The 16,577-nt window shown below is 48.6% G+C and overlaps 1 protein-coding gene across 2 annotated transcripts in view; it reads right to left on the bottom strand.

Annotated features, from left to right (window-relative positions):
- Positions 1–8,984: 8,984 nt before the first annotated feature.
- LOC131586140 (chromatin remodeling regulator CECR2) overlaps positions 8,985–16,577 on the bottom strand; it is a 99,110-nt gene continuing 91,517 nt past the window's right edge. For both annotated transcript variants that reach the window (XM_058852948.1, XM_058852947.1), the window contains one exon: positions 8,985–16,375. In XM_058852948.1, the coding sequence (XP_058708931.1) occupies positions 16,370–16,375 (6 nt within the window). In that variant the 3' untranslated portion in view covers positions 8,985–16,369. The remainder of the gene's footprint in view (positions 16,376–16,577) is intronic.

Raw genomic sequence — 16,577 nt, forward strand, 5'->3', positions numbered from 1 at the left:
AGAATGTGTTCAGTGTTAGTCAATGACAGCAGTGATTTAAAGCAGGTCATTAAGAAAGGCTCTGAGATTTATGTACCTCACAGCTGAAGTCCAGGACTAGGGGGTTTGTACCCCCTACAGCTCCCTCCAAGTTGGCTGAGGCATTATATGAAATATCATGATCCTTTATTCCAGGTGATAGGAACTCTTACCAAGTTTGTTTACCTTAGAGATGCAGAGGAAAATGGGATATCCCATCCATGTGTACCTAGTGTAGTAACCCTGTTATCTTCATCCAGGCATCCTTCAGTGTGCACAGCTTTTGCAAGTCAAATGTGGAACAAAATCAGCATTTCAGGACAATTTCAGAGTTCCTCCTGGAGCATTTTTGCAGCACAGTTTTGTTGAACTGTACTGCTGAATGTAGCCTGATGACCTAGGGCAAATCAATGAGAATATTGATCTTTATTCATCTTTGTATAAGCGTGCATAATATTCCAGTTGGGCACAGTAAACAAGCCCTAAGCCAGATCATCACATTAAGAAACTGGACAGATACAGGGAACAAAGGAGGCATTAAATCAGGAAAAAATTCTCTGTGAAGTTGTGATTGGAAAGGCAAGCACTGCAGATTAACAGTGAGATGGTTCTGTCTAATGGAAAAGGAGTCAGGAAAATGGATAATATTGCACTTGTTCTGCAGAGTTGGCAGTGGAAAATTTAAGAGCGGGCTTGACACTAAGTGGTCACCAGAGAACTTGAAATGTTCCTGCACATCTGAATCACAACCCTGTTTTAGAAGGTAGTTTTCACACCTAGGGCTATTAACATTAATCAGTATATGAATGATCCCTGGAAGTGCATGCACATGTCAAGAAGAGAGAAAGCCTGGAAGAAAACACCCAGAAGCTGGCAGAGGGAGGGTACCTTGCTTGTTTCATGCCTCTGTCTTGATCTGCTGATGTTAGCAAGCAGAATATGCATCTCCTGGAAAACAGAAAAGTATAAACTCGTACCTTATACAGCCTAATAACACACACAGAACAGCCAGGCTGGGGCCACCTCCGTGGACACACAACCTGTGCCTGAAATAGCTGGGGAGGTTAAAAGAAAATCACCCATTTATTCAATTCCAAAGAAAGTGCAGTGAAGGAGGAAGAGAAAAATTTGGAAATAAAAGTCAACCACCCCAGGGGAAAATTCAGAGCAAAAAAAATTTCTTTATTTAAGTGAACTCTGAGCTGTTACTCTGGGGAGCAAAGGCTTGATAGTGCACTAAAGCAACTTGGCAAGAGGTGTTTAGCCCTAAGCAAGAGCCCAGACAGACTTCAGTGTGGTTTGGCTGGGTGTGCTGTTTGATACAGGCAGCTCAGAGAGGCAGGTGGGGGCCCCATCCTGCCTCTCAAACATGTTTGCAGGGAGCAGGCCGTGACAAGAAGGCCCTTCCAGGGCTGGGAAGTTCCTGCTGCTCTCAGCCAAAGTAGAGCTGGCTGGGAAACCCCAAATCTGTCTCCCTAGGCATCTCATTCAGAGCATCCCATACTGTTTCTTTGGCTTTGCTTTAGAGCAAGCAAGAGAAACATCTGTACAGGAGCATTCTCGGGTTAAAATCATACTGACAACGTGCCAAAAATGTCATTTCCCAGCCCTTGTTACTTGCTGGAAATCAAAAGCTGTGGAAATCAAGGCTAGCACGTTATTTTAGGTAGTTCAAGGCTGATCTGTTGGGAGAGATTGCAAAGAAATTATCAAGGGTGGTCCCTCTCCAGCATGCCCAGAGAGGGGCAGTTATCTTTGGCAAAATTTCTTTCATCCACACGTGCACAGTCTCTGCTTTGCTCCCTTGGGACCACTGCCTGCAGTGCCACTGTACCTCCTTTCTCCCAGCAAAGGCCACTTCTACTCAGGTGGTCACAGACAAAACCTTTTTTGGAACATCTGGAGAAAGGCTGGTGCTTCTCCTCTTGAGGGCTGAGTAGGAGAGAGGAGCCTCACTACCAGCAGCAATATTCCAGAAGTTAATCCCAAAGCAGAAGAAAACTATCAATGTCTAAAAAATTAAATTATGACTGTTTTTCCCACATACACAAGAAATAAAGCAGTTCAAGCACAGACAGTGGTTCCATGCTCTTGCTCTCAGATCCAAACCCTTCAAAGTGCTTGGCTAGCATCACTAGGACACCAGAAATTGGGAGGCTCCTTTCACCTGCTGCCTGGGTGACTTGCCAGGTGTCCTTAGCTCCATGGGATAGGACTGCTGAGTCACTGGACTTTGGGAATGGGCACATGAGAATTTTAACACTCAGGACACTCACATCTCACCTCTGTGTGGCAGGAAGTGCTGCTGCTCTCTGCGTGGGGGAATCATTCTTGGTGAAGAGCATGAGCAGTTCATCACTTGTGCTCTAAAACCCTGGCAATTGAAGTGTTGATCCCAGCATAAGAGTGGCTACAGCTGCAGTGCAGGCTAAAGGTGATAACCTATTAAAAACCTTTAAAAATGTTCATTCTCCAGTTCTGTCAATGCCATTCTGCAGCAGGACATTCCTCGGTCTCCTCCATGTTACATGGGCAGGCACGAGCTGTTTGCTTTCATCCAAGCTGAAGCATTTGCCTTTCAGTTTCACCAAGTGACCTCTTGTGAAGTCATCTGGAGTTGTAAAGTGAATTGGATCAACCATCTGGCTTTTTTTTTCTGTTCCCCATTTAATATATTGCTACCATATCTCCCTGCATCTGAATGGTTTTATTGCTCTGTGCTAACCATTCCTTTTTCATCCTGTGTTTCCCTTTTTCAAGGAGCACCATGTAGTGACTGCAAGGTCTCTGGCTAGGGGGAAAAAGGAAAATATCTCTGTTGTGCTAGGGGGAAAAAGGAAAATATCTCTGTTGTGCTAGGGGGAAAAAGGAAAATATCTCTGTTGTTCTAGAGGGAAAAAGAGGAGAGAGGCAAACCTTTGGAGCAAAGCCTTGGAGCTCACCAAATCTTGGCTGTTTTTTCTCCATAAAGAGGTGTCCATGCTGCTGAGTGGGTTTCTGGCATGCAGGCATCACCCTTTGCTTTGATTTCAACCTTTTGACTGGTAATTTAGGCCAGCCCTTTTGGTTGTGCACTCAGACTGGTAAAAGTAAAAGCATGTACTAGCAGTGTATGCCCCAAATAAATACGTTGATTTGTAAATTATGTGCAGGTATTACTGCACTAATTATAAAGCATAACTAGAAATTAAGAAAGCATAAACTAGAAATTAAGAAAGAACAAAACTAGAAATTAAGAAAGTATTATATAAATATGAAATTAATATTTTTTTATTTATTAATAATGCAAAATGTATTCTCCTCCTGCACCCTGACAGTGTTTTCTGCTGCATGCACCTCATTTTGGAGACCTCTGATGTACCAAAAAGGCTTTCCATGCTGGTGAATAGTAGTAACCTCTGGGCTGTAGAGGTGTTTTATCACAACCAATGTATCCACAGGGATCTCAGGACTTCAGCAGAGGCTGAAGGACATAAGAGGGCTGCAGGAATTTGCAGGGGGCAAAGGCAGATGTCTCCAGGGGTTGTCCCGGTCACTGTGGGAAGCTGTGACACCTCCCAGCCATCAGGGGTGGGAGGTTCAGGGGTGCTGCAAAGGGTGACAGGTCCCTGAGCCTCCCACCCAAGAAGCACCAAATGCCAGAGGCAGGGAAGAAGGGCGGAAAAGCCGCCAGGCATTCCCGGCTCACCCCCGAAATGCGGTTTGTGCGAGCTAAGGGTGCCTTTCCCTGCTGGCACAGCCTGGACTGCAGGCAGTGCCAAAGAAGAAATGGGGGTTTGGAAAGCAAACAAAGGAAGGGAAGGAAAATATCTTGGAGAGGAGCTAGAAAGCGTTAGGAGTCTCTTGGGAGGCGCAGGGGGTGTGTGCACACACGTGAACGGAGGATGCAGCGCCTTTGATCTCCCAGAACATCTGGTCCGTGGGCATCCGCCTATGGGGCAGGCCCAGGGCCCTGCCTGCCTGGGACAGGGGATGCACCCAAAGCCTGGTGCTGTTTCCCATGCTCCACAGCCCCTCTCCTTCAAAGCACTCAGGCACTCAGCCCTGCTGGAAAGGCAGGCACTTGTGGCTCCTCTCCATTCCCACGCCTGCCAGTGCCCAGGGCAAGCGCTTTGGTGCCCGGCTTTAGCCCCTCAGAGCCACCCCATGGAGGAGGGTCTGGGCTGTGGGGAGAGCAGCACAAACAGGGCCTGGGGGAAGGAAAGGAGAGTGGCTTTAATTTCAGTGGGGCCTGAGAATGGGTGCTCTGAGCCCACACAGCATGGCATGTCCCCCGAGACAGGCACGGGACACAGGGCAAGGAGGGCTGTGTTTAGTGTTTTGGTGGTGGCAGATGCTAAATGCCAACAGGCCTGGGCTCAACACCCAGTGTATGGGGATGTCAAAGAACCCCAGTGCTGCTGACTTTGGTGCACAGAAAGAGAGGTTTGGGTTTGGTGAGTCAGGCAGACAAAGTACAGATAGGGAGGGAAGTGGTGTGGGCATTCAGGCACAGAGGTTATCAAGGATAGCAGCGATTAACTTGGGAGCAGAGGATTATTCCTACAGAGAGGTCTGGTTTGCCTTCTCCAGGCTTTTGTGTGCCTCCCAGCCCAAGGAGCTACCTCACACAGCCTGAGGTTCTCAGTTTGAGGTGTAAAAGTCTTTCCCTTCTCCCTGAGCTCAACAGATCCTCATCAAACAAGGAAATAAGCAGCACATTTCTCCATCTGATGCTCTGCTGTGCCTGGAAGTGAGCACACAGCTGCTGCTTCCTAAGGAAAAAGCCACCCTGGTTGTCATGCAAGTGATTGGGGTGGAAAGGAAGGTCTGGGTGTTACAAAGGGGACAGGTGAAACATTGCAAGCCTCCCTGCTGAACCCAAAACCTAGGTGCTTTCCAAGGGCCTGATCGGGGGGGATAACTGACAGAGGAACTTCCCAAGGGAATCTGTGTTTAACAGCCGGGAAGTGCGGTAGGATGCATTTCCCTAGGGAAGCGGAGATCAGAGGGAGGGGAGGCAGGGGCAGGCAGCCAAGGGAAGCAGAGCAGACTGGTATGCACAGGCTGCATTTCCTCAGGGGAGATTTGTTTCATATGCAGGTATGTCTTCAAAGGGGACACCGGGGTGCAGGGGAGCACCAGGGATGCTCCAGGGATGAGCTGCCCCCCTGGGAACTTGAGTGGAGAGGCAGGTGTCTGTGGGAGCCAGCCATTTCCCAGGGGGGAATTCGAGTTAGCTGCTGATTTTCCTAACAAAACACAGTCCTATGGGATCCTCCAAAAACCCATGCAGCCTGGAAAAGCCAGTGATCAATAGGAGCTGGGACTTGGGAGGTGGTAAATCTCCTGGCATCTCCCATTTTGCCCAAACTCCAGCTGGAATTCCAGTGCTGATGCAGTCCTGGCTCTGGGCACAAGCTCTGCAGCACATCTTTCCCCACTCTACTGATGCAGCAAATTGTAGTCCAGCATCCCTCTTGGGACAGAAAATGAAAGCAAACTCTCAAAATCTCTCTTGTGGCCCACACAGAGAAGTCTCCCTCAGTGAATCCCATGTCAAGAAGTTTGAGTTTCCAGCTGAGCCAGCAGTGAGGCATCCCCCCCTGCCTCCTCACCAAACCTGAGGGGCAAAGCCACATCCTTGTGCCCCCTGCCCCTCGTAAAAACTCCCCCTTCTCTTCCCAACCCTCTCCCCAGGCCAAGCAAGGGTTTGATGGATTGCAATCCTCCTCTGCCATGGTCAAAACAAAGGTCACGGCCCGAGGAAATTGCTAACAACTTTTGCCCAGCAGCCCCGGAAGAACAGGAGCATTCGTGACAAGGGGGTGAACTTTTTATGATCCCTCCACCCTGGCAGTCTGTTTGGGAAAGGAATTTTAAAAAGTGGCCGGGGAACATGAGGCTTCCGGGAGCTGACACGAGAGGAGGGGCTCCTGGTTCACCCTTTGGCAAGCCCTGGTCACTGTCCCTTCCCACCTCCAGCAAAACCTCTCTCTCTTTGCTGCTGGGCAAAGAAAGGAATCCCCATCTGGGGGCTCTTGTTATGGTCCAGAACAAGTTTACTTTTATTTCAGCACTTGGGAGACCCAATACTTCTTTTTGGGAGACCCTAATCCTCGTTTTTGTGAGTGTATAAACATCCAGGCACCAAGGCTGCACCTCAGGCCATGGCTGGGAACGAGGGGCTCAGGTACATTCTCACCAGGCAAAATGGCTTTGCTTTGCCCTCCTGTGCCTCTGACTTCTCCACCAAGCAAAATCTGCAGCTTTCAGGGCTGGAGGAGATACAGCAGAGTCGCACCCTTCAAGGGATCCCTGTCTGCTTGAAGAAGTTGCATTTTAGATCTCAATGTGTGTGTGTGGGGGGGGAATCAAAATTTTGAACATATGAGTGCATTTATTTTTCCTTATACATGTAAGTGATTACAAATAATTTGTTTTAGCCTAAAACTTAGTCTTCCTGAGCTATCCCAAATGTCCTAGTCCTGCCTTTCTGTGTGAGGTAGTCTCTCCCACACTAAAGTGTGGCGACTAACAGGAAAATTCAAGATGGGAACTTTACCTGCAAGATGATTTATTTTTTAGAGAAATACACAAAACCAATCAACACCCCCTGCCCCCCACAAAAAAACCCCAGCAGAACCCAAACCCAAAAACCCCCCAAAAGCACTGATTGTGCCAAAGACTTTCTGGTTCTTCTTTCACCATTAGGCATTTCCAAAAGGCTGCATTTAGCTCCATTACAGCTGCATCATCCTCCAGCTGTAGCAAAACCAGCCTGGAATCAGAGCTTCCTCAGGGTGTGCCCCTTCATGGGGGTAAGTGGCTGCTATTTATTTCCACACCCAAACTGGGCACTAAACTTGTTCCTACTGAAACTGATTCATCAAATCCATCCCCAGTTCAAGCCTACATGAACAAGTTGCTTTGAAATGGCTTTTTTGGGGGGGGGGCAAAAATGCTGTGTTTGGGAAGCATCCTGAAAGGGATATCAGGGAAAAGGAGGCTAGAGAGAGAGAGAGTTTAAGCTTCAGCCTAAGAGCTCAGGAAAGCTCCCTTTACAAGGGGGTGGGAGTAGCTTTGCCAGCCCATGGATGGAAGGAAAGAGGAGAAAAAATTCAAGAATTGTGGACAGTAGTAGAAAGGAAGGTTGAAAAAAATAAGGGGACACGTGGCTTGGTTTGACACAGCCCGTTACACTCGTGACAGCATCTTGTCAAGATCAGGACATGGCATTTCCTATAGCACAGATAAGCTTTGTCCTTGCCTGGGCTGCTCTAAAAGGAGCAACTCTCATCCACCCCTTCCCCAGGACTGGTTCCAATTAGTGCCGACTCCACTCTGTGCCGGCTTAGCCCCAGGATTAAAAATCTCCCTGTGCCAATCCCCTCTGACCCAAACACTTCCTGGGACTGATAGGGCAACCAAATTCCTCCCCTTCCTAAACTGGACAGCTTGCTCTTGTCACCCCAAACTGCAGCCCCGTGGAGGGGAGAGGGGAAGGGGGGGATACGTGACAGAGAGCAGCCCTTCATCCTTCCCCAGGAGCCAAGGTCCTCAGGAGCCTTTGCAGGGCCTGGAACTGCAGCCATGCTGGGAAAAACCCTGCTGGGATGTTTGATTTCATCTGCCTGCCCTGAAGAGCAGGGGCAGCTCTGGCACCTGGCTGGTGGGGTACTCAAAGATGTCAGGGTGCAGCAGATCACATCTCAGGCTCCTCCAAAGGATGGGAAGTTGCCTACACGTGCTCCTGTGAGCTTCTTTGGCCAGAAACTGGCCCCTGGCTTAGCCAGTAATTATGGAGTCCTACACCATGGCCAAATGATTCCTGGGCATCTCTTGGCAGAGGCAGCTCTGGTGCTGAGAGCCAGGAGAGCAAGCTCAGCTTGGGAGCAGCCCCAGCCCCAGTGAGGATCCCCCAGGAGGGGCAGATGGAGCCCACAGAGCAAGCAGGCTCTGCTGCAGGGCTGTTTTGGCAGGAGATATGAGCATCTGTTACCAGCCCTGGAGGAAACAGAGGGAGATTTCACTGGATAGAGCTGAGGAGGAGAGAGAAAGGGCTTGCAGCATGCACCTGGGAGCCTTTGTGCCCCCAGCTTTGTGCTGTTCATCCTCACATGCCTCCGTTTGCTGGCACCAGCTTTTAAGGAAAATCACCTTAATTTTGTCCTGATGCAAAGCTGCCGAATCAGCAGAACCAAGCAAGTTATTGATTCAGGGAGCAGCTGTGCAATGGCCAAGTGCAAGCTGCCTCCATTCACCTACAGCAGGCACCTTCCAGCATGAAACAGAATGGCCAGCTCCTGGCTGTGATGCTGAAACCCCGGTGAGAAAGAGCTAAGTTGACTTTAAACACCTCCCTGTAGGGAAGGCTGCAACCCCTGCTCCATCTCACGTGGGAGATTGAATAAACAGCAAACAACAAGTGCCCTTTTGGGCCAAATATTAATTTGGACCACCACACACAGGCTCTGACAGCCCCTGAGGGCCATAATTAAAGCAGCACAAAGGGGAGTCACAGAGGCTACATCAGCTCCTCCTTAGCAGCTCCAAGGGCTCCTTTCAGGGCAGCCACTGAGAGGTTCCACCTGGCTGTGGGGGCACAGACTACCTGAGCCCCAAAATCATGGTGTGTTTTGGGCAGAGAGGCAGGCTCCCCAGCACACCTGGGCTGCAGAAAAACCCACAGCCCAGCAGGGATTTTGGGAGGAAAGCAGTGACACCATCTCATTTTCACAGCTGGGTTGTTCATAGGCGGACAGCTGTGCTTCTGAACGGGAAATGATCCCGATTAGCTTTCCAGGTGCTCCCTTGTAAATGGATTACAGGTGCTACAGCAGTGTCTGACTGCAGTCCAGGGCTTTGTCCCCCTGAAAAAAAAGCCCTCTGTGTTATCCTCCCACCCCCATCCGCTTCCCCTTCCAAAGGAAGAGGGAGACCATCCAGGAGACAAGAAAACACACATACAGCAAGGGTGATTGCTATTTTAAGAATGTACTTTATACAAAATAACCAATTCATATGGAAATAAAATCTACAGACCTCCAAGGATCAAGATTTTAAAAAAGTTCTTTAAAAAAATTACCCAACACACAGTATTAAACTAACTATTGAGGTAACTGTCGCTCTTGGGGAACAAAGGTAATCAGCAGACCAAGACAAAATATACACAATATAAAAATAAATAGCATTCCCCTTTCCAGTATTGACCAGGAAAGTTCACACAACTTTGCAGCAGCAGGAGAGAGAAGAGGATCCCTGACACTGTGCTCTACAGGATGGGGAGGGAGGCGGGGGCAGCAGGTGATGGAGAGGTGCAGCCCCTGAGGCTGGGGACAGAAGTGCTGGGACAAGCAGCTCCAGCATGAACTCCTTCTTGAGCTGATAAACTGAGCCCAACCAGTCCAACCTTTCCTAAAGAGCATGGGCAGCTGTTCAGCCCAGTTTCCAACTGAGCTGAGGACAAGCAAGCCCAGTCCTCGAGGGGTACATCCCAGCACCCAGAAAAACATGCCAGTGCAAAGCCCCACTGCAGAGGTCAGATTTCCCCCACTGGCAGAGGCATTTTCACAGCTTGGTGTGGGAGGTCTCTGCTGCAGCCTCAGTTCACCCTCCTGTCACCCTGGGACAGCTGCAAGCCATCGACAAAGGCCAGGCTTTTGCCCCCACAGCCACCAGAGCCCTCCCTGCCCAACAACAAAAAAAGCACAGCAACATAAGAACAGCCTCACCCAAAAAGAGCAAGGCCCCCGTTTTCTCCTTGTGCCCCCGACAGACAGATTACATTCTTTACAAACTTACAATAATACAAAAACAACCCCAATGTTACCCAACTTCAGAAAAATGAATGGATGTAGTGGCATAGGCTCCCCCAGTCCTCCCCAGCAATGCCCAGTGAAGCAGCAGTGGGTCACTCTCTTTCCCCAGAGGCATTAAATCAGTCATTCACCCACTCCTCTTCCATGTGCTCTGCTCTGTGCATGGATGGATGGATGGATGGATGGATGGATGGATGGATGGATGGATGGATGAGGCTCAACTTTACCCTTCCCTCTCTGCCTCCTCAAACACAGAAGCAGCAACCCAGCTCTCTCATGGCTACCTAAATCCACCCTCCAGTCTCTGGGAAAGCAAGCATGATAAAATGTAGGGCCACAGAGAGCACCTAGCTTCCCACTGAGACTGTGAAGAACCCCCCAGTGTGTTCCACTGTCATCTTAGCCCTAAAACAGTACAGGAAGGTCAAAGTTGCACTGCTGCACGTTATTATTGCTCAGAAAAAGATCGGGCAGCAGCGTTCATTGATCCAGCAAGGAGGAGAGACGAGAGTTTTCACAGTTGTACACATTATATGCACAGGCATTTTTAACCTAAACCCTCCTGGAGGTAGGTGTGCCAGGATCACTTGTGAGAGCCCTGCACTGGGACCAGGAGCAAATCCTTGTACTGGCAGATGGACAGACACCGCTGTGCCCGGCTGGCAAACCCCAGGGGCACACAAGAGAAGCCTTGTGAGCCACTGAGGACACCCCAATTTCGTGAGGAGAGTAAATGTGCCCTCCCCAGCTGCTGTCTATGTGTGTGCAGAGGAGGCAGCTGGCCAGGCCAAGCCTCTGCCCTTGTGCTCGTGTGGGCAGTGAGATTTCATCTCTGCACTTGACAGCCACGACTGCAGCGCAGCCAGCAGAGGGAAAGAGACTGGAAAGCTGCTGGCATGTGATACAAAAGGGGATCAGAGGACTTTCCAGACTGAGAGTTGAGGCCTGAGCTCCTGTAGCTGCCTCAGAAAGGGAGATTGCTCCCCTGCCGTGCTCCAGTGCTTGAGTGCACCAGGTGTCGGGGGCCCTGACTCTCTTGATGCCCAAAGGAGTCCCCAATGGCTCTCTGCTCTAACTTTGCTCACAGCAAGGGAATTGTGCTCACACAGAGTCAGTTCTGCTTTTAGTCAGAAGATATTCCACTTACTGCCCTTCTGCTAAGGGAGCCAAGTGTTTCCAAATAAAAGGGGCAAAGGACAGAGGGACTTGCTGGAGTTGGTGAAAATCCCAATTAAGCCTCAGTCCTAATTCATCCTTTGTCCCCGCTTTCCCTGGTGGACGTAGCTCTTGCTCTCTCCTGGATGCACTGTTCACTTTGATATCCACTTTTCAAAAAGAGGAAGACCTTTGCCAAAAGAAATCTAGGCCATGGCTGCAGATGAAGGAAAAAAAGCCCTCAGCCAATGCAAGACCAGCAGTGTTAGATCTACAAAATGCTCCATGGTCTCTCAAATCCTGCATGTGAGCCAAGGTGAGACAGTGACCAAAAAGGGAAGAGCACAACACAGCTCGCTTCAAAGGTACACTTGGAAGTTACTACCTAGTTTCAAATCCATTAGAACCTGTCCTGAATTTCCCTGCCTAAGGGTGGACTGTGCCTTGCCTGGCTGTCTCCCTGTTGGGACACAGCTGGAAATGGGTCCCTCCCAGCTCTTTTGCAGAGTGGGAGGTGGGCAGAGTGGAAACCAGAACACGCAGTTCATTATGTGCTGGTTAAAAAGAGTTCTCCTTTGGAGTGCTCACCCCCAGCTTTGTTAGACAGCTACAGAAGGGGAGAGGCTGCAAGGGCAACCTTTGAGATGCTCTCTTCTTTACAACAAACTCTTCAAGCTCCCAGGGGCTGCAGCTGCAGCCCTCCTTGCACAGCCTGCTCAATGCCAGCCTTGCAGGAAGGACCTGGCACTCACACAACCACCAGCACCTGCCTTAAAGCAAAACAGGAATCATGCAAGAGCAAACACCTCCATTCCTCCACGGATGCACCACAGGAAAAACCCTTCAAGGGGTTGCTCTGATTAAGTGCAGACCCAGTTGCACAGCTGCTCTGCAGCAAGGGGAACCAAGACCAATTACACCATCACAGATTCCACTGTTGGTCTCCAAACCACCCTTTGGGATGACACCTCCCTGTCACTCATTTCAGCACCTTCTCTGAAATTCCACAGAGCATACAACAACACAGTCTTTTCAGAAAAGGAAAGCAGAACGAAGCCATCAAGAACAAAGAAACCACCCTGGCTGAACAGAGAGATGAACAAAAGCCTGACAGGGATCAGTGGAGAAAATAAAGAAAGGTTGTTTTCTAATTATACTTTCATTTTAAATGGAGAAGCGTTGGGGTGAGAACCTGCAGGGGAGCTGCCTCAGTCAGCAGAATGAAAGACAGCCTCTGTGACTTGCTTTCAGATAAGCCATCATGAAGCTGATAGCTCTCCAAGACCCTGAGAAACCACACTTACAAAAATATACACAGGCGATTTGCTTCGGAAAGTCTGCATGGGAAAGGCATTTGGCAGACAAGAAAAAATCAGAAGCTTCCAAGAAAAGTGTCTCCATCTACTTCAAAGTCACAAATCCAACCAGTTGGGCATTGAAACTTCAAATTTACTTTCCTCTTTTGTCCTCCTCATTGCAGGCTGGTGCCTTGGATTGCTACAAGTGGTTTGGTGGGTCACACCATGGAATTTATAGTCTGCAAATTTCCTCTAAACACACCTAAGAGTCCCAGTGAAGCCTCAGGGACTGCCCTTTCCAGTTGAATTGCCAGGGCCTGTATCACCTAAGATGCCCAAAGATTCAGAATCTCAGGGGGATTTTATACAATGGCCTTTGCAAAGGCCAAACTTGACATCCTGGGAGCCTGGGAACACCACACACCACTTAGGAACGAGGAAGTGGTGGGGAGAGCAAGAGGCTAAAAAGGTAGAGTAGCATACAAAGCTCTTCTGAGAATATTGGAAATTTTTGTCATGCTTGAGCACTGTCAACTTCATAATTGTTCTATGTACTGTATAATCTCATTCAACATGAAATCCATAATTATAGCAAAACACATCCTCCAGATGGGAAAAGTAATAGCTACAGGAAATTTTGCAAAGCCACTAGTTCAGGATGCTTTCTGAAAAAGGACCACCTGGTAATATATTGTACTACAGCAACACTGGGGGATGCACCAGAGTTGCTCTGAATTGTGTTAAAAATTTTATAGAGTGGCACAAAGTATGGCACTCAAAAACCACATTATTTTAAAATGCAGCTACACTTGCCCTGCACTGCAATCCAACCCATGGCACAGAACACCACTCTGTACATAAAGAGCTCAGGTGCTACTCTTCTAAATCCCTCAAACCTCTCTTCAACAATATCTACAAAGCAGCAGGGTTTGGAAATCATAAAATTCACATTATCTGCTCCTCCTTACATTTGCATTCCAAGCCCAGCAATCCTCTCCCAGGGCTGTGCCCTCGAGGGGACTCAGTGTTCAGTGATTTGCTCAGGTTGTACCTAATGAGATTAAGCTCTGATTTTGAGGGGATCCCTAGATATTTGTAAGAGGGAAAGAAAAACCCCCAAGCCTCACTTATGAACAAAGCATTTGAAAGTCTGAAAACTCTGATCTAAAACTCCACCTCAGCATGTCCTCTCCTCAGGAAAGCCCAGCCATGGTTCCCTGTATTCTTTATGAGTACTTTTCTAACAGAAACCATCTGTCCTCACAACAGCAGCTTGTTAGCCACTTTAATAAAAATTACTGACTACATCAAAAGACATTTACCTAGAAACCCTCCCAGGAGGAGTCAGCTTCACTACTTGGTTTTGTCTGCCACCTGCAAGTCAAACCCTTCTCCCAGACTTGCCTTATGCCAGTTGAAGGTATCTATCACTGTCTAACACTCCACTACCCTCTCCAGGCAGACCACAAGCAATTCTTGCCCTCCTTAGTTGTCTCCTGTTTTGACTGAGGCTTGGTACTCATCCAGAAGCCATGACCATTAGAACAGTGTTTTCAGTGCCAGTTCCAGCTGAAGTGTGCTTCAGCTTGCTTGGAGAGTTTTTATAGCTTCTAAAAACCTCCTGTTCCACAATGTTCACAATGGGCTGAATGAAAGGCACTTCAAATATTCAGCTGTCTGTGATACAGAAGACAGGCTGAAGTATGACAGGGCTTCTATGAAGAATCTATATTCACATTTCCAGAGTTTTCAGTGCTTTGCTACAAGTTATATTTTCCAGTTCCTCTGTTTTTAGATCTGTTATTTCTGATTACTTTTATATCTACAGTGAACTAAAGACTGCTTTACAAGGTCAAGCTGTGTTTGTCCTAGGTTTGTTGTCTTAAAGAGGAGTTATACTTGCACAATTTTTCATTTATATCTACTACTGCTCCTGTGTCTCTGTTCAGTGAAGGATCTAAGCCTGCCTTTTGGAGCAGCTGGGGCACCTCTGAAAACCACTGCCAGCTGATGAGCCAGATCTGGGACAAATTTGGAAGAGACATAATATTCTTAGCTGGGGAAAGCAGTTACCCATTTCTCAGACAAAGGTCAACCTTCAGGCTCATTCCAGTCTACATCAATCCACCAGTCACAATTGCTCCCTGACAGATGAATACAAATGAAAAAATAAAAACTACACCAAAAAGCTTTTTGCTCTTCCAAAAGCTTAGGACAGAAGGAGCAATGGCTCAGTCAAATGTTACCTCCCATTTACTTGAGCAGCTCTGCCAGCTTGTGGTACATCCACACAGCAGGACAAAGGCAGTACAGTCATGCAGCCTGGTGCAATCCAGCTAAAGATATGGGTGATGCCACCATCCAAGACAAGAAAGCAGACAGAAAAATTCTCCAGAAACTGAAGACAATATCCCTCCTGTAGCTGGCAGCACAAACTAAAGGGCATGCTGCTTTGTCCTTCTCCTGCTGCCATACTCTGTCCAAAATCCTCTTTTTAACCCCTGTCCTCTCCCAGTGCAGCCTGCTCTCAAGAGCTACGCTCCCAGCAGCTCTGGCTGCCCAGTCTCATAACTTAACAACTCCCCTGTTTAGCTCCAGCTTCCTCAAGAACAATCAACTGCTTGTTAGCTTTAAGATGGGAATAAATGCAGCTGAAATTCCTATGGAACTCGCTTGAACAGCAGTGGCTGTCCAAGCACTGGCACAACAGGGATTTTCCCAGTGCAATACTGCCACTGGCCCTGTAGGACCTGCTGCTTTAGAAAGTTAAACCAACTCAACTCGAGCATGCAGCCCTCTTGTCCCTCATCTAACTCTGAATGAGTGCTTGAGTACTTTCCAATTCACCTGTGACTTGCAAATGCCAAATCCAACAAATGGCTCACACTGCAGTAATCCTACCATTCCCCCAAGGCAGCCTCCTGCTCTTCCTCCTCAGCAAGAGTGCTCAGGAAGCCTCTGGCACTTTCTGCTTCACTGCTGCTGAGAAGTGAATATAGCCCAGGGTCAGAGAAAGAGGTGGGGACTTGGCTCCTCTTCTTGGGCAGCAGGGCAGTAAAGATTTGCACAAAATTTCTTCTACTAGATAGGTGCTGCTCCACCTACAGCTGCACTGCTTTCACCAAAGTCAGTTTTAAGACGACTGCTTATGCCATTTTCTGTTTTCTAGAGCACACATTTCTTCTATCAGAAAGGCAGGGAGAAGGGTACTATACTAGCAGAAGGGACAATGCCATGGGTGTCCTGCCCTGGTTTCAATTCCTGGTCCTGGTTTCCTTGTTCCCCCATGATGACAGGAGCTGGAAGTGCACTCAGGCCCTGGATCCAGAGGGGTGGAGGTCGGGGTGAGAGGGGAAGGAGGAAGAAGGCAAGAGAAAGAGGAGGATGTGTTATGCTCCTGAGCAATTCCCGCTATTAAGTCAACCAGCTATGGGGTCGTGTCTTGGTTGTAGAGGACAGGAAGGAGGACAGCAAGTCATCCATCACACATTTCCTCACCTCTCCCCAGTTCCCCCAAACCTTCACCCTATCCTGAAAGATTTCAGTGTGATATGATTGTAAACAGTTTACAATTCCTCCAGTGCTAAGCCCACTACAAGCTGGGCCCACCCCCTCCCCCATTATGTACAATACATTCACCAACAACAAAAATTTATTTAGAAAGGCAACAGGTTAAATTCTGTAAACTGGATCCAGCTCCAAAACACACACACGTTAATACTACAAGTAAAATTCCATCATCGTCCTCTTCCACCCTGAAAAATATACCTGAGTTTAGCAGTCCATGAAAGTTTCCAGCCCCACCCCCGCCCTCCCCACCCGAAAAATCCCTCAAACCCTGAATGAGACGCAGTCTCTGGTCACGGAAAGCCACTGGAGTTTGGGGTGCCCTGCAATGGCGAGCCAGCTGCTCGGCTGGCAGGGGCCCAGCACCGCTGCGGGTTTCCGACACAAAATCCGGCACGGCGCCGTGTTCCACAGCCCCAGGAAGCTCCCTGCTGCTTGGGCGAGGGGAGGGTGGGAGCAAGGCCTGCCCCTCCTCTCTCTTGTCCAAATCATGTGTGGCTTTCCTCTTCGTGAAGTCAGTCCTTTCTTGGACTAGCTCTGGAAGAGGAAGAACAAGAGTTGGAGGCTTTAACTGGCAGATTTAGGAAGGAATAATCTCGTGATTGCATGCAACCAGTTCAAAGGTAACAGTAGTGATGTGCCCCAGATCACAGCTTCCTCCAGTTCCTCCCACCCTCATCAAACACCTCAATCCTTGAGCCATTGGGAGGACAAAGACCTGCATCTCAGCTCTGCTCTC

The sequence above is a fragment of the Poecile atricapillus genome, chromosome 18 (genome assembly GCF_030490865.1).
Source record: "Poecile atricapillus isolate bPoeAtr1 chromosome 18, bPoeAtr1.hap1, whole genome shotgun sequence".
NCBI lineage: Eukaryota > Metazoa > Chordata > Aves > Passeriformes > Paridae > Poecile > Poecile atricapillus.